The sequence below is a fragment of the Cydia strobilella genome, chromosome Z, assembly GCF_947568885.1.
Source record: "Cydia strobilella chromosome Z, ilCydStro3.1, whole genome shotgun sequence".
Classification (NCBI taxonomy): domain Eukaryota; kingdom Metazoa; phylum Arthropoda; class Insecta; order Lepidoptera; family Tortricidae; genus Cydia; species Cydia strobilella.
This window is the reverse complement of record NC_086068.1, coordinates 52440294-52457419: the sequence shown is the minus strand read 5'-3', so window position 1 is coordinate 52457419 and position 17126 is coordinate 52440294. Positions and strand designations below refer to the sequence as shown.

The 17126-nt window shown below is 36.4% G+C and overlaps 1 protein-coding gene across 3 annotated transcripts in view; it reads left to right on the top strand.

Moving 5' to 3' along the window:
* The window catches only part of LOC134753950 (probable nucleoporin Nup54), a 42836-nt gene that overhangs the window by 15828 nt on the left and 9882 nt on the right, over positions 1-17126 (top strand). For all 3 annotated transcript variants that reach the window (XM_063689979.1, XM_063689980.1, XM_063689982.1), the window contains exons 9-10: positions 260-427; positions 2846-2965. In XM_063689979.1, coding sequence (XP_063546049.1) covers positions 260-427; positions 2846-2965 — 288 coding nt within the window. The remainder of the gene's footprint in view (positions 1-259; positions 428-2845; positions 2966-17126) is intronic.

Genomic DNA, 17126 nt, shown 5'->3' with positions numbered 1-17126 from the left:
AGTTCCTTAATACAATATCGAATAAAACCTTATTTTATGAGTTTAAGTGTAACACCCCAAACGGTGGAATGATAAATTAAAAAAAAAACGATATTTAGTTAATGACAATAATAACCCATTAACCCATTGCCAATTTAAAACCGTACGACGCATGAACGACAATAAACGAACTATTTAACAAAATCTTGGACACCAATCATAAAATATCAGCACTAGTATTTTAATATATTCTGTATTCTGTTGACGTATTTCTTTATAGATCAAGAGTCGAGCACGTATCCAGGGCGAGGAGGCAAACCTGCAGGCCGAGTGGCTGAAGCGAACCGCGGACACCCTGGCCGAACTACGGACCAGGCGAGCCGCCGCCGCAGCACGGCTCGCTCAGCTGTCGGCCAAACTACATGCCCTGAGGCACACGCTACTACAGGTACACACGGACTAGTTTTAGACGGGCCTTAACAAATAGCTGTGGTGAACCGCGGAGACACTGGCCGAACTACGAACCCACTCGCTCAGCTGTCGGCCAAACTACACGCGCTGAGGCACACGCTGCAACAGGTACACATGGATTAGTTGTAGACGAGCCTGAACAAATAGCTGTTGTGAACCGCGGCCATATTCGCCGAACAACGGTCGAAGCACGGCTCGCTCAGCTGTCGGACAATCTACACGCGCTGAGGCACACGCTACTACAGGTACACACGGACTATAGACGAACCTGCAGGAAACCCTAAGCGAACTAAGTACGCGACGTGAGTAAGGCTCGCTCAGCTATCAGCCAAACTACACGCGCTGAGGCACACGCTACTAGGTACTCAGTGCTATAAATATCGATTGGGTTGGTCTAAGTCCTCTAAGTGTTTTTTTTGGTGTACTGAAGGACCGCAATCCAACGTCAAAAGATCCGCATGCGCGACGAGAGCCGCAGTTTATCGGTTTCTTACTAGACATGCGAGCCGGGTGCGAAACAGTCGGCGGCGGCGCGCCGGCAAAATTTTCGCGGCGGCGGCGTCTAGCCGGCGGCTCGTTTTTGATTTCTACCCTAATCTAACTTTTAGGCTGAAATCAAGCCATACTAACAGTTTAGACAATCTGACTATGATAAAGAATATTCGAATGATGTTGATGACTTAACGATTGATCATTGTTGTAAAAATAAAAGAATACATGAATCAATTATAGGTTTTTAAATTATTTAGTCGTCTGCGTCTGCACACACTGCAGCATTCTTTGCACACTCGATAATTATCGTGGATAAATATAATTTTATTGACACGCTGGGGCATCAGGCGTGATCTTTTTGCCGTGAGCACTAGTCCCGCAACAGAAAATACCCGCTCTCTCGGTGAGCTTGTGGCAGGGACACACAGCATCGCTCTAGCCAAAGTTGACAGCAACGGAAAAGAGATTGTTTTTTTTTTTCAAAAAGATAGCAGGTCGACATCATCAAGTTCAGTGGGACCGTCAGCTGCTAGATATTTCCATGTTTCTTAATCAATAGCATCTTCGTTTTGAAAGCCAATACTGTTGTAAGAGCAATGCTTCTTGGCTAACTTTAACAACAGCTGAGAAGAGCTTGTGTCCTTTGTTTTACGGACAGGGACAGTACTAGTGCTAGGAACTACTGCTTGAGTAGTCTCGCTGTCACTGGTTTCCACAATATCCTTAAAATACCCAGCCAGAAATGATGCACGAGTCATATTATGCTTTTCAAGATACACATCTATCTCCGTCAGTCCCATCAAAGATAGATATAACTCCGTAATAGATGGATAAAGTCTAAGGAAAAAGCGTTCCTCGAAAATCAAGAAAATTTGATTCTCGTTCAGAGGGCGCTACTAGCTTTGGCTTACTGTCGTATAGATGGCGTTGACGGTTTCGTTTGTTATTTAACAATTTAAACGCATATCAGTGAAAGAACATGGGTCAAAATCATAAAAATAATTAATGCAAATAAAAAAAATCATTTATCCATATTTAAATACATTTTATCGTATTTTTATAAATCTTCATTTTTAGTTTTAAAGTGTGTCGACAGATGGCAGTGAATTTACTGGGGTTACAAAATTTACTATGACAGTACCGCTCTAGTATAAGTTACTCTATGGTCCCATGAACCCGTAGTCTAGCAGAGCTGTTGCTATGGTTGCTTTTGTTGTAGGGAACCTCTTGTCAACTTGCTTCATCATATTCCTTTTCAAGGACAGCATTATGATCAAGGTTTCGTCTTCTGGGATAGAATTCAACACATCCTTTATTTCGGACTTGAAAACCAATGCCACATTCAAGGTGCAAGCTTTCTGCGATTGCAGCAGTGGATCATGCTCTCGAGCATTTCAAGTACGCTATGCCAACGTGTTGGTGTTGCTGATTTACTTACTTGGAACGTGATCCAAGTTTAATTGGATTGGATTATCCAACCCGCCAACCCGATGCTGTCCATCGTTTTGGGTAAATAAATCCTGTTCCTGTTCTTCATCAGAAATAGGGTCATTTTTATCATCTTCGAAAGTGCGCGCTGGCTTTTCAAGTAAACGAAAGTATTGCACTTGGGAATCGGCTTCTTTTTCTAAATCTGGTAAACGGTACCGTACGGCTTTTAAAATTTTTTGCGCTGGCCATTCGCGGGCGAGCTTGATAATGCTGTCGCGGCGCGAATTTCGAAAAGGCCGGCGGCTAGCCGGCGCGGCTCGCATATCTATTTCTTACATGGCAACGCTATAATATTTTAAATTATAACACTGCACTGTAGTTGTAGTGTAGTGAGCGCTTTTATTTCCAAACTATAGAATATGACATCGAAAAATGAAAATTGAATCCTAATATATTTTGTCGTCGTTTGTAGGCGATCGGTCGTAAGGAGGTGATGGGCCGAGTCGGCGCGGCGCTTAGTCCGGAGGAAGAGGCAGTGAGGGCGCGTCTGCACGAGCTAGCTTCCACTTTGTCCACCCCACCGCTGTATAACGTAAGTAACAAGATCACACTATTTTTTTTCGTAAACAGACAATAAACATACATTAAAAGAACATAGTGAAAATAAAGTGTCACGAAATGGCCCCACCTCAGCATGCTACTTCCGGCTGGCGACTGCAATGCAGTGGCTGCATCAATTTTGACTTCGCGAGTTACCTCATTAAGAAATTCTTATAATTTATCCGCTCTCCAATGAGGTTTAGAAAGGGTTACGTAGTCCATTAAAAAGTTAACTGAACTACGTGTCTTGGTATTTATTAATTTGCTATTTTATAGTTATAGCTAAATTAATTTAGTTTGTAGTTTTAGAATTAAGATATATTGCGTGCTGGATCTCGGCAGATTGTGATGGACTTTTTGTATATACTAACCTTTTGTACTCACTTCCATGCAATAAAAAAAAATTATGAATTTATTTCTGTTGTATAACTAGGTAGGTAATTGGAAATCTGTTAAAATGTTGCCATATCACCCCAGTGTGCAAAACCAAGTGAATTGGTATTAGTCGTAAAAAGCGGATTATCCGACTGAAACATAGGTCACCCAGTCTACTGAAATAAGATTTGACAAAAAAATATCGTTTTTGGTACAAGCTTTTATCGCTGACTGTACTTTTCTTACCACAGCCAACTAATACTCATTCAGACCATTCTAACAACCCCAATCACAGTTAATATTGGGTTGCCTTATTTCATCACAGAGTTCCTATGGCCACCTCCTGGCTCCATCATCACATCAGCTTGATGCTACCATAATATTGCATTGTCACCCGACATATGTGTGCAAATTATCAGCTCAATCGGAAATAGGGAAGTGGGTCAAATTGATCTTCTAAGATTTGACCCGCACTAACCAACAAATCAACATACATACAACAGGGCAAGTTAAATAAAAGCTTGTCTTGTAAGAAATATAATTATGTGCCAGGAGAAAAATGGCAGAAACTATACGCTCAGTTTTCACGTCATCGCTGCCAAGCTTTCTAGATAACGGAACAATTAAAATTGGAGCCATATCACCCCAGTGTGCAAAACCAAGTGAATTGGTATTAGTCGTAAAAAGCGGATTATCCGACTGAAACATAGGTCACCCAGTCTACTGAAATAAGATTTGACAAAAAAATATCGTTTTTGGTACAAGCTTTTATCGAGCTCTTAGAATTTTATTTAGATATAGGTTTGGAGCATATAATTGAGAAATGTTACTTATTGAATGACATCCTAAAACATATTGCGTTACTATGGTGTACTAGCATAATTTATTTTATAATCCTTAAGTTTTCAGTAAACCTATTTCTCCTGTATTAAATCCACCACCCTTCTTAAATACATCGGCCTCCAAATATTTAAGCATTCGTGATGGCCAATATTTAGGACATCGGCTGATGTTAGACTAGGTTACCCTAGGTCTCGTTCTAGGACCACAAAAAATCAGTTATCTGAGTGTTCACCTCTACTAGAATCTGCCTTACATGCTCCGTACACGATCTTATAATGTGTTGTATCGATAACACGTAGAATCTCTTCAAGATATAACCAGATATTAGATTATCAGTTGACGAGTTGTTGTACATTCGACGGTGACCGCTGTATGCTGTATATTTTTGGTTTCAAGTTTCAATTTATCCCTTATCTTCAGGTAAATCCGGTTTTGTTTGGTACACAGATCATTTGCACACTAGATTACCATACATGCACGTGTAAATAGCTTTACACGTCGTGTGATGACATGACGACCGACAGTAGCTAGGTTTAGACGAAGCCAGCGCTGGCTGAGGACTAGCGCCAGCGTTACTGGCTTCGTCTATACCTAGCTTTAAGCAGGGGTGTTGACTGTATTTAAAATAAATTATTTATTATTATTATTTTTATCCTCACATATTTGTTATCTAGTTTGACAGAAATCAAATCGGAAAGAACTATAAAGAGTAGGTAACTTGGCCGTGACGTCACTTGTTCTGTGTTCCATATATGTAGATTCTATGGTTACATGGTCATGGCAAAGGGTCACATTAACTTAGCCGCCACTATACAATCGAAGTTACGCTTCCATTTTGAAACAACGTGCTAACATAACATGAAACTTGTTATAAAGAATAAACTAACGTACTCGTATATCTATCTCTGGTTTTCGTTGCTAGAAATTGTACCTATAATACAACGATAATGCAAAAAAAAAACACGAAGCCAGATTAACTACTAGATATGGGCTTATTTTACGAGTAGTTTAGGAACATTACACGTTACTTACCTAACTTTCACTCGAATGCAACGACGGATCGTCCCATGTATTTATCCTGCCAAAACAAGTGTGTATCGTTGCTTGGCACTATTGGAGTAGGTCGGCCATTCTACTTTTTGTTGTACATAACTTTTTGACACTTTCGTAAACTGCATATTTTATAATACTTTGCCATTACTTCCATTTTCTGTTTTGTGATAGAGAAAGAAGCTTGATTAGGCTATAATTCCCGATAGCTTTGTTCAATAAATAACTAATGTAAATATTCTTAATCACAGTAACTCGGTAGTCCTTGATTGTCTCCCGATTTGTGCGAAATTAAGACATTTACCACTGCGTTACCATCTTTTTATCATTAATCAATATTACTTAATATGTATATGAATTTGTGTCAACAAATTCTTATTATTCGGTTCAGGTACAATTTGGGGCTACAATATTTATACACGAATTCAATATCTATCATACTTTTTTCTGGCAATAGATTAATGAAAAAGTACAATGATTCAGGTACCTCTGTTTGAAAATGGAATTTGCTAAGTACATTATACAAAACTACTTTTGCTAGTGGCTCTAGCGGCTGTTGTGCTTGCGAATCATTTAGGGATTTGTTCCAAAACTGATTCGACTAAAAAAGTCCATATTATATATTATAGAGCCTTACAAAATTTTACGGAAATCCTTTAAAAAATGTGACTTGCAGAGGAGAACAGTCGGATAGTCGGACATAGAGTCGGACCATGCTAAGTTTTGGACCTAGGTATGTCCTTAAACTAAAAAGAGAGGTATGGGCACTGTGAACGTCATCTCGCTTTGTGTAGAAGGGCACAGCACAGCGGATGTCATTCCAGATAAAGAATAGAGCAGGGCCCAACTGGGGAAGTACCTCCACCTTACAGAAAACCGCAGCCAAATAACACTAGACCCTACTCATAGTGTCGTGTTCCTGCCGGTGAGTAAGGCTGCCAGAGCTCAACGAGGGTGCGGAGTGTTAGGGTCGGCAACGCGCATGTAACACCTCTGAAGTTGCAGGCGTCTATAGGCTACGGAGACTGCTTACCATCAGGCGGGCCGTATGCTTGTTTGCTACCGACGTTACAAAAAAAGTTTTCATACCAAGTGCCAATTGCTACGTCAAGTATGGTGCTTATAGGGTAGGTATCTTATCTGTATGCTAAGTTTGTGCAAAGTTAGCGTGGTCAGTACTGTACGAATATCGTTCAGTCGGACATCGGTCAATAATGCGACGTGTAAAGGAAGTGTTCTATGCCCTCATGTGAGTAAGAGCGCGCTATCGGCAGACTGCGTTATCGATAGCGATTGCGCGCGACCTTGCCTGCCCACTCTGCCTGCGCGTGGACCGTTATCTGTTTATCTTTTATGGTGTTAATGCTGTCTGCGGGCCGGATTAGCCCACCTGAGGTTTCTACGCTTCATTCATTTGTTATGTGTGTTAGACCGTTACATGGGATATTATTTGTAAAAAGAATTAGACAATAGGGTATTCCCCTACTAGTCAAATCAGTTTCTTTTTTAGAAGAAGTTTCTGTTTAGTTTTTACTGAAAAATACCTGTAAAAAATACTTTTTACCGAGGCCTTACGGAAAACTAGTTATAAATAGTGAAAACGCGTTTTCACACTTTTTACTGAAAACTGTTTTTTTCGGTACGAAATTAAAACCCATGACATTACGTAAAATATTGTAGTCGCAAAATCGGCCGCTGAAGTAGACGGCGCTGTGCGGTTTAGTACATTATGCGGTTATTAGGTGGTCAAGCACTAACGTTATATACCGTCGTACATCGTCTACAACTCTACATCAACTATCAAATATGCGCATACAATTTACACTACTTTAAGAGTCACACAAACGCTGCCTTACAAACGAAGTTATGCTCTCATTTTAAATCGCATGAGCATGAACATTTTAGTAACATATAAAAATGGTTATAAGTACAAAGAAAGAGAGCTAGTAAAAGTTTTGTATGTAAAACTTCTACTCGTTCTAATTTCTTTGTATTAAAATTTGTAGCAACGAAAACTAGTACCAGACGTAGATACGAGTATACTATGTGAATTGAACGTTCATGTCATAGTTCATGTTATTACAGAATGTGGTTTTAAAGCGATTGCTAAACTTGGATTGTGTATAGTAAGAAGGCGGGAAAAAGCTAAGGCTTGACAAAGTGTGGTAGTGCCATTATAAACGTAATATTTTCATAGTACGGGTAATGGACACTTCCCGTACGATGATCACGCATGATGTGGAGAAACCAGGAGAAACATAGAATTTGATGAAAGCCGATTACTGTACTATACTATAATAGTTGCCATACAAGTTAAGTATAACTAATAACTATACTAACTTAAATGCATTTTACGGCGTACCTAAATAACGAAAAACTTATTATTCATGATTCTTTTGCATACATTTTGGCGCAGCCGTGAGTGATGTCGTCACATCACGTGCATGCCGCGAAGTCTTGACGTCTCACAGAATAACAACCCCCCCCCTCTTACTAACAAAACTTACTAAACTTAACTTACCTAATCAATTAACGCAAATGCCCAATAACGCAGACGCCCATCGCCTAAACTAACATAATTAGTACATAATTACCCATCTACCCCAGTATCGAAGATGCAAGCCCATGACCCCAAAAATGTAATTTACCTCTGCTCAGATTAAATTAAATTGGCCTCAAATAAAACGTTGTGATCGTCTAGATAATGGCAGGACACTACTGCTATGTGTAATAACCCAGAACCTTTTTACATTAGAAGGATAAGAATAGCCCTTACAGAACACAAGTTACCTAAAATATCTCAATGTAGACAAATAAAAATTAGTGTATTCAAACTTAAAGGAATCAGGACAGATATATAAAGATAAATTTATTATGATGATGCTAGAAAAAATCAGATTAATAAGCAAATTTAAAAGAAAACCTAAGTTGATGAAATTAATAATAATATTTGTATAAAATGGGGTTGAATCCTCCTACCCATCGGAAACATGTTCATAGGTATATATATATCTTCTATAACATTCCTCCGACTGAACCGTTCGAACAAATAGAGCTATAGCCTCTATCTATATATCTTTAGATTGAATCTCAAGTTCTTTAGAACAAATTTATTAGAAGTATTAGAAGTGTCTTAACACTTTTGTAAGTACTAAAGTTTTAGTACTGCAAAAACTAAAATAAGGAACACTTGATCCCTTGTATAATATTAAATCGTGGGATTTTACATGCTTTAGCTTTATTATCTATCATCGGGGTGAAGGTCTGGTTCAAAAACCTAGTTTTGCACTATCAAAGAAAGCGAGCTCCTTTAGGACACTCAAGATTGGACCTTTATCATACAGTCATCTTTTAATTCTAATCAAAATATCTCCTTAGAGTACAATTTCATCAAATGGCAAGTCCATAGACTCTAATACCATCAAATATTATAAAGATGAATAAGTCCTTAGCCTAAAGAATTTATTCAAAATTCTGAACTATAAATTCAATTTGCTTGCAGTGATTCCACATTCAAAGTATAGTAGAACACCACACGACCTTGCGTTTCACTTAGTCGTTGCTTGAATTGCCCATAATTCTGAACATCTTTACATCTAATCATTTTGATTTAATAATTGGAACTATAGGTTCCATTACTTGCCATTATCAAGCAATTGTACTGACTATAAGCAACTTTCAGCAGCTTAAATACTAATTACACAAATCTTTCAGTGATGGACAACAAAACCCTACCAAACTTAATTGGCCTATGCTTGGAGAGTCATGATCTTTCTGATCACTAAAGAATTTAAATAATTCCTTATAGTAATTAAATTGTTTAGAAAAATGCTAATTTATTTAAATCAATCATTTCTAAAGTAATTATGTAATTATTATCATCTAAAATAAAACATTTCCCATTGATTAATTTTAACCAATATAAAATTCCAGAATTCTACAATCTATCGGTAACTTTAAAAATATCAAATTGGACTTTCAGGAGCTACATAGACTCTGTTATTTTTTTAAATTTCAGAATCTAGAAGCTACACCCCTCATGCTACGGAATGAACATATACTTGTAAATTTAAATAAATAATAACAGATGATATAAATAAATATTTCATAAATATCTAAATTATAGAGTTAAATTTTTATAAGAATGTTTTACAGAGTTTCTCTATGGATTAAGTTTTCTTATCGCTGGTTTAAGTTTTAAACTGAAAAACAGAATAATGACTAGATTAAATTATAGAATCTTCCTGAAAATGTACATAAATACATAAAATGACCTGTGGAATAAACACATAATATCCTGAAAATTTACACAAACACATAAAATGACCTGTGGAATAAACACATAATATCCTGAAAATACACAGTCAATCACACTGTAATGAAAAATCCACTTACCAAGGCTCGAGCTTTTCTTTCTTCATACTTTAAAATTTACAGACTGCCCTACTCAAACTATGGCATCTGCCTGACTCACTTCGACACAAATACACTCACAAACCTAAATCCCTGAAAAACTTATGGGCTTGGTTGGCACGGTTAACGTTTCAACCCACAAGATGTTCAATGCCATCAAAATTTGATTAGTACACACACATGCAATAAGGAATTATTGGATATATAAACTGAAACTCTTAAGGTCTAGTTACTCAATAAAATTAATGATTAACTGTTATCAAACAATTTAAAACTTCTAGGTATTTATTTTTAAAATTTAAATATAATTGAATTTACTTGATTTTATCTAATTGTAATGAAAGTTGACTATTTATTTTGTTACTTGACTCCTATCTTAGTAAATAACATGATTCCGCTCACCACCCCGACGATCTTGTTCTCTCTCCTACTGCTGCTCTTTACTGCTGCTGTTTCTTACTGCTCGTCCCGCCACTACTTTTATGAACTTTAAACCGCGCTCTATGCCACCGACGAACTGGCAGAGCCTCTTGCAAAGAAATAGGTATTTTAGTACTAATAGGTATCCCGAACTTTGGTCTAGGTTTAAGCTCATGCACGGGCAGAGGTTCACCTTACACATCTGAAATTCCGAAATTGAATGATCCCACCTACAACCATCCTCCTCTATTTTTATTGTAAAATATTTACCCAAATTACTTTTTCCCTCCGCTTAAGCGAAATTCAACCTTATTTTTATCAAGTTAGGACTTTCCCTATCTGTTTGTTGTTTTGCGCTAGTTTAAAAAGTTCCGCAACTTTATTTCAATGTGCAACAATGTACACTTTCGTCAGTATTGTCATACACAAATTTCCTATTTCCCGATAAAATTCCCGTTTTGTTATTATATATTCTGATAGAAAAGGAGTTTTAGTAATAAAAAACATATACAATGTTTTGTAAAGAGATAATAATAAAAATACCCAATTATTTGAGGACAATTCATACAAATCAGCTATCAATCATGCATTTAGAGTTTGAATTTAGTGTTTTAATAATAATTCTACCTGCCGTTATCCACTTATCTATCCCTCGTCTATATAAATTTTATGTTCTGAAATATTTTATTTTTATTATCATCATCCCTGTTGCGAACTTGGCATAGTTTTGGCAATAATCCGTACATGAATGTTGTCAATTTTCCATACATAGATATTCTCTTCATTAAATAATCATCTCCCCAAAACTTGGTAAATTTTCCCGTCTTTTCGGTTAAACCCCCGTCATATGGCCACCCAATTCGCATAGACCTGGATTTCTTGGAATTTTCGCCCGGTGCATTGGCCAAATTCACATTTCTTTTTAAAACAATTTATTATTTCTTATTCCTTGGAATTCTGTAATGTTGTTGATTTTTATCGTATTGTTACCATGGTGGCTTGTCTTTATATCTTAAAGGGTATTTATGTATGCAATGTTATTTACTGTATGTTGTTGATCTTTCCTAGATATTAAAGCAAAGTTATCTATTTAATTGTAATTCTCTTAATCATAATGAAATGTTTAATATACACATATACTTAAATATACCTAACATGTTTATTATATCTACTATTCTGTACTAGAGCACATGCGATCGGTTACAACAGGGCGCGCGCTTGTATGTAAAAGTTACTGGGGTACAATAGATAGCAGGTTAATTAGAAACATTTGAATCTCAGGAAGGAGAATCGATTGACATCTTCCAAAAAAATGGTGCATCAACGTAATTGCATTTTATTTCTTTTTGTTACATCGGTGACATTCGTGACTTTTAACGTCTCACAGTGTGTTAAAAACCTTCATTTTGCCTCATTCAGTTTTTTTAAAGGCATAGTTGTAATCGTTTTAAGTAGCTCACAAGAACTCCGGCTTGCTAAAACTTTCTAGTTTTTACATTATCAGGTGTCAAAGTTGACCAGGGTGTAGGTGAAGAAAAATTAAAAATAGTTATTGTCATAAAACTAAGCGACCTATTTCATTTCTGTTAATACACAAGAAATTGTAAATGGTATTCTTTATTTTTTTACAAATTTTCTTTACTAGACCGTGAACAGTTTAGAAGGTATTTTTTTTATCTTGAATTTTTTTTCTCCGTAATTCCGCCTCATTAGATCGCGATTCTAACACAAAAGGATTGATTAAACATGTCTTTATTTACACAATTAATATCACGATATAATTCCATGGGATCTAGAGGAAATAAGTATTAAGTAAACAAAATAATGTCAGGCTTTAGTTAATTACAAGTAAAGTTAATATAAATTAAGTCAAAGGTTAATAATATATTTAGTATTTTACCTTGTTTAAACCTGTAGTTATCAAATTCAATGACCTAGGCGAATAGCAAGTGCATGATACGTGAGATATTACATTACTTAATGTGAATTAAACGAGATTATCGTCGTGTGCCCTCTGTCTGCATGTGTTTTTCGGAAATCGTTTTTTCCAGATTGCGATTTTTAACATTCGCAATTTTTACTATTTTATTATTTCTCAATAGCTTCCTTTCCCGAAAGCATTTCTTACCATTCGCATATTTTCCCATTCTCTATCTATTTTCTGTCTTCCGTGATTGTACCTACGAGTAAACAAAAGAAATATAGTGGGAAATTATGCAAATGGTTAGAAAAGCTATCATGAAAATAAGCTATTGAGAAAAAATAAAATGGTAAAATTTGCGAATGGTATAAATCGCTATCTGGAAAAAACGATTTCCGGAAAATACACTACACCAGCGATTGATACTGCAGTACACATTCTCTGCATGACCAAACGACTTTCAGATGTTAATCATGTTAATGTATATACTCTTACGGTGTATTAGTGTTGTGCCGAGTCACTTACGGATGTCGGCTTATTTCGAGAATCCCATTCCCATAATAGCTAAAAGACTTGTAGCTTAAAAGTAGCATGCAGATTATATATTTAAGCAGATATTTCATGGCCTCAAAGCCGAATGACTTCGCCTTGGCATGCAGGTAATGAATATACTCGTAAAAGTAATCTACTCGTTGTACCTAACTGTAAAGATGTCATCAAGATGCAGACATTGCAGACCCATCTCAAAGTCCAAGAAACCATTTAAACACCGGTAACATCGAACCAAGCGTTGTATAAGCAAACGGAAACTTTCGCAAAATCATATCATAGTGTTGCGCGAAGTCGAAAAATAAACTTTATTTAAATAATACTAAAGTTGAATTCATTAATCGCGGACTAGCTTCCCAAAGATAACCCTGCTACAATGACGGAGACAATGACAAACAGCATTAGGCAAAAATGTAACGCGATCCGGTTGAAACTGGTAAGGCAGATAAATGCGAGTCACGCTTACCACACGCGCTGAAGCAATTAGGGGTCTACTTAATTTACTTAATCTACAATATATTTAGGGCTCATTAGTAAATCTAGAAAGAAGTGCCGACACGCTCTGCATGTTGTTTACTTATTCTTAACCTGATTTAGCCTCATTTTATATCGCAGATATTAAAATTAACTTTCGATTGCCCCAATTCGTCCAACCGATTTGTAATTTTTGTACAAAAGTGGGATGATTGGGTAGGAAATTGGCTAATTGTTATGTCATCTTAGTACGTATCTGGGATATGTAAACACAGTTTAGTGATCGAAATTTTAATTTAGATATCAATAATTCACACACTTTTGGAGCCCTTTAAATAAAACATCCGGTAAATTTTGGCTGGCTGCGTATAATAAATAAATAGGGTTTTGTATAGTAGATTAACATAGCAAAAGCTACAAACGCGTTCAAATTAGTTTTAGCAGTGTAAATAAAATAGGGTTATTTAATAGCCTTAGGAGGTATGTTGTTTGTTGGGAGACGGTGGAACTGGAGGGAGCCATTCGTGTCGTTTGGAAGTCGTTACTTGCAGCGACTACTAACAGGCCAATTCGAACGTGCACTGACATTAGAATCATATTATTTAGTTATCGTGCGTCTCGCCCGCGCTAATACATGTACGTAGTACGAGCGAAATGCACTATATTTGAATTACATCAGTTATTCATATTCATTTAATCCATTGTTATCATGTTCATCAGTACATTAAGGTCTTACATTTTAGTAGGTACATGATACCCTGCTAGGGCATACAATATAGGACATGTTACTTAACAACTAAACTTAATAACTAAATAAATTACAATTAAGTACAATAATTATCATGCAACACTAGGTTTAAACTTAATTTAAACATAAGAGCAATTTGATAGGTTGTTTTATAATTATAATAAGTCGTGCATGTCAATTTGTTTTATATTAGAAAAATAATATTAATAATAGATTCATTCTAATTCAGTATATTATGTCATGTTCGCTACTGACGTTCGTATTGGCCTGTTAGTTGAGTCAAAGATAGAAATAACTCCGTAATAGATGGATACAGTCTAAGGAAAAAACGTGCCTCGAAAAATCACGAAAATTTGATTCTCGATCAGATGGCGCCACTAGTTTTGGCCTACTCTCGTATAGAGGGCGTTGACTGTTTCGTTTGTTATTTATAATTTTAACGCATACCAGTGAAAGAACATGGGTCAAAATCATATAAAAATATTAATGCAAATAAAAAAATCATTTATCCATATTTAAATACATTTTAACGTATTTTTGTAAATCTTCATTTTTAGTTTTAAAGTATGTCGATAGATGGCAGTGAATTTACAGTGGTTACAAAATTTACTATGACAGTACCGCTCTATCTTATTATATCCTCATTGGTTGAGTCGAGTTAAGACTAGGGTTGCCATATGTCAGGATTTCCCATGACATGTCAAGATTTTTGGTAGCTTGGCAGGATTGCGAGGGTCTTGACGAGTTTTTCAAAAACCTCTACTAACGACTAGAACCTTGATACTCGTAAAAGTTGGAGGTGGGACTGGGACGAGAGGGAAGGCTATGCGAGTTATCAGTCGTGGCGCGTTAAGAGGCAAGTTGCGTTAAAGTGCGTGTTTAGATATTATGAACACCTTGGCCGCTCCGATGTATCTGATGGCGACTATACTTAAAAAAATAATGATATAATAACATGTCGTTTTTGACTGCCTGTCACGCTTCGAAACTTTCACATGTCATTGTACTATCGAAAGGGCATTGAGATAAAACTTATCAGTCTAGACTTTGATCGTATCAGTTCAATCTTCAAAGGCTTAATAAATGATTCGCAATAAACCACTTATGTTCGAGGGCACAACTAAATATAACACTTTATGATGAGATTGATGAGCTTTTCAAAGTGTGATGTTCTTGTACCACTACCTAGTTACCTACCGTTTAAATACGAGGTCCTTGGAAATAAACCCCCACTTGCCCTCCGCGCTGTATACCAACCACAGTGCACATGATGATGATATATTCGCCTAAAATAGTTTTACTTCACGAGTAACTATTCCGAATTAACTAGTGGCTCTGTGAGCTGTAGACCTTGCGAGCACAGCTTAAAGCTGAATAAATGTATGGCTCCGCCTTTTAGAATAATTTAGACAATTAAAATTACAAAAGATACATTTTGTTTAGGGCTAAATAGTTAAGGTGGACGTCTAGGGCTGTCCTGCTGACTAACCGCCAAAAGATGGCGTGATTGTGCACAATTTGCGAATTATCACCATGGTTTCAAAAACTCACATTTTCAAAGACGTGTTGATATTTACGCACTCAACAAAAAATATGACTTCTAAATCGAATAATATTTACACTCAACAGTGTCTCATTTCATCAAAAATGTGTAAAAACTGCAAAATATTGCAATATCTTGCATTGACAATTTCACACACACTTACGTACTTAAAGTCAGTGTCAAATGTCAGTAGATTCGTAATGTTACAGTAAAGTAACCTCGGGGGCGCAGCGGATGGAATGTTTATTGTAAAAAATTTAAATTATTGTTTGAGCAACGATTGAGACTTTGACAAGGCACTTAGAACCAACTGATATTTCATACACTAATTGACATGTGCTCGTGGCACCCGTAGCCTCTGTTTTGGAAAAAAAAACTGATTGAGAGTACGATACATGGTTCAATTCCCGACGGTGCCAATTTTTTTTGCAATGCTTCTACTATACAACCTAAAATAATTAATTTGAGCTATCGTTTTTTTCGTCCTCTTGACCGCGGCGAGCTGTGATTGGTCAATTTCTTTATAGTTGACTAAACCGTTTCGAAATGAATATTATAGTTAGGTTGGGAGCCCATTCATGAAAAGTACCCAATTACGGTTTGATATACGAAAACTTAATTCAACCATTACAGTCGACGAGTAGAAAAATACATTCTAACAAACTATGCTACTGTTATCGCCTGGCTGACAGATCAGCATAACAACATTAACAACAACAACAGCGGGAACCAAAGTAGCACCATTATATGCTAATTCAGGATTGCACTATTAACCATACGCAGGTGTGTGTAAGCTATGTAATGAATGTTGTAACACTAATTATTGTGCAATATAGGTACCAAGAAGAAGGTAGAACTTTCGTCTGTAAAACTTCTACTCGCTCTAAATTTTTTTGTAAGTATTACAATTTCTAGCAATGAAAACTAGTAAGGTCACAATACGTACCCGCGACCCGTATTTGGCACTTAACGCGAGTAGCAAGTAGCAAATGTGTGAACATGCAATAAACATTAATAAATCCGTAAACAGGTCCCAATGTGAACGCCAGCCACACTTACCTCTATGCCTCACTTATCCGTATTGACCTTACTAGACATATAGGTAGATACATTATATATGTTACTTAAATGTTCATGTCTAATTTCATGTTATTTCAGTGTCATTTTAAAATGAGAGCTTATCTTTTTAGGGTTCCGTACCCAAAGGGTAAGAACGGGACCCTATTACTAAGACTCCGCTGTCCGTCTGTCTGTCCGTCTGTCCGTCTGTCTGTCTGTCACCAGGCTGTATCTCATGAACCGTGATAGCTAGACAGTTGAAATTTTTACAGATGATGTATTTCTGTTGCCGCTATAACAACAAATACTAAAAACAGATTAATATAAATATTTAAATGGGGCTCCCATACAACAAACGTGATTTTTTTGCTGTTTTTTTCCGTGATGGTACGGAACCCTTCGTGCGCGAGTCTGACTCGCACTTGGCCGGTTTTTTTTATTGGAAAACAAACACTCATTCATTAACATTAATCAGTAGATTAAGCAGCAGTAAATATACCTATAGTTTCCTAAAATTACATATCAAAAATACATAGTGCATTAAATACGAAAAAAATCGTATATAAATATAAATGCAAACCTAAATGTGAACTTGTTTAGTTGTCTACATCAAGTTCAAGTGATTAATATCTAAAAAGAAAAGTGAACTACAAAGTCATCTAAAATTTAAGCTATATAACAAATTTAAGATATATATACATATATCTTAATTATTAGAATAGTTATTTACAGTACATATGGTGCTACTTTCTCGCACT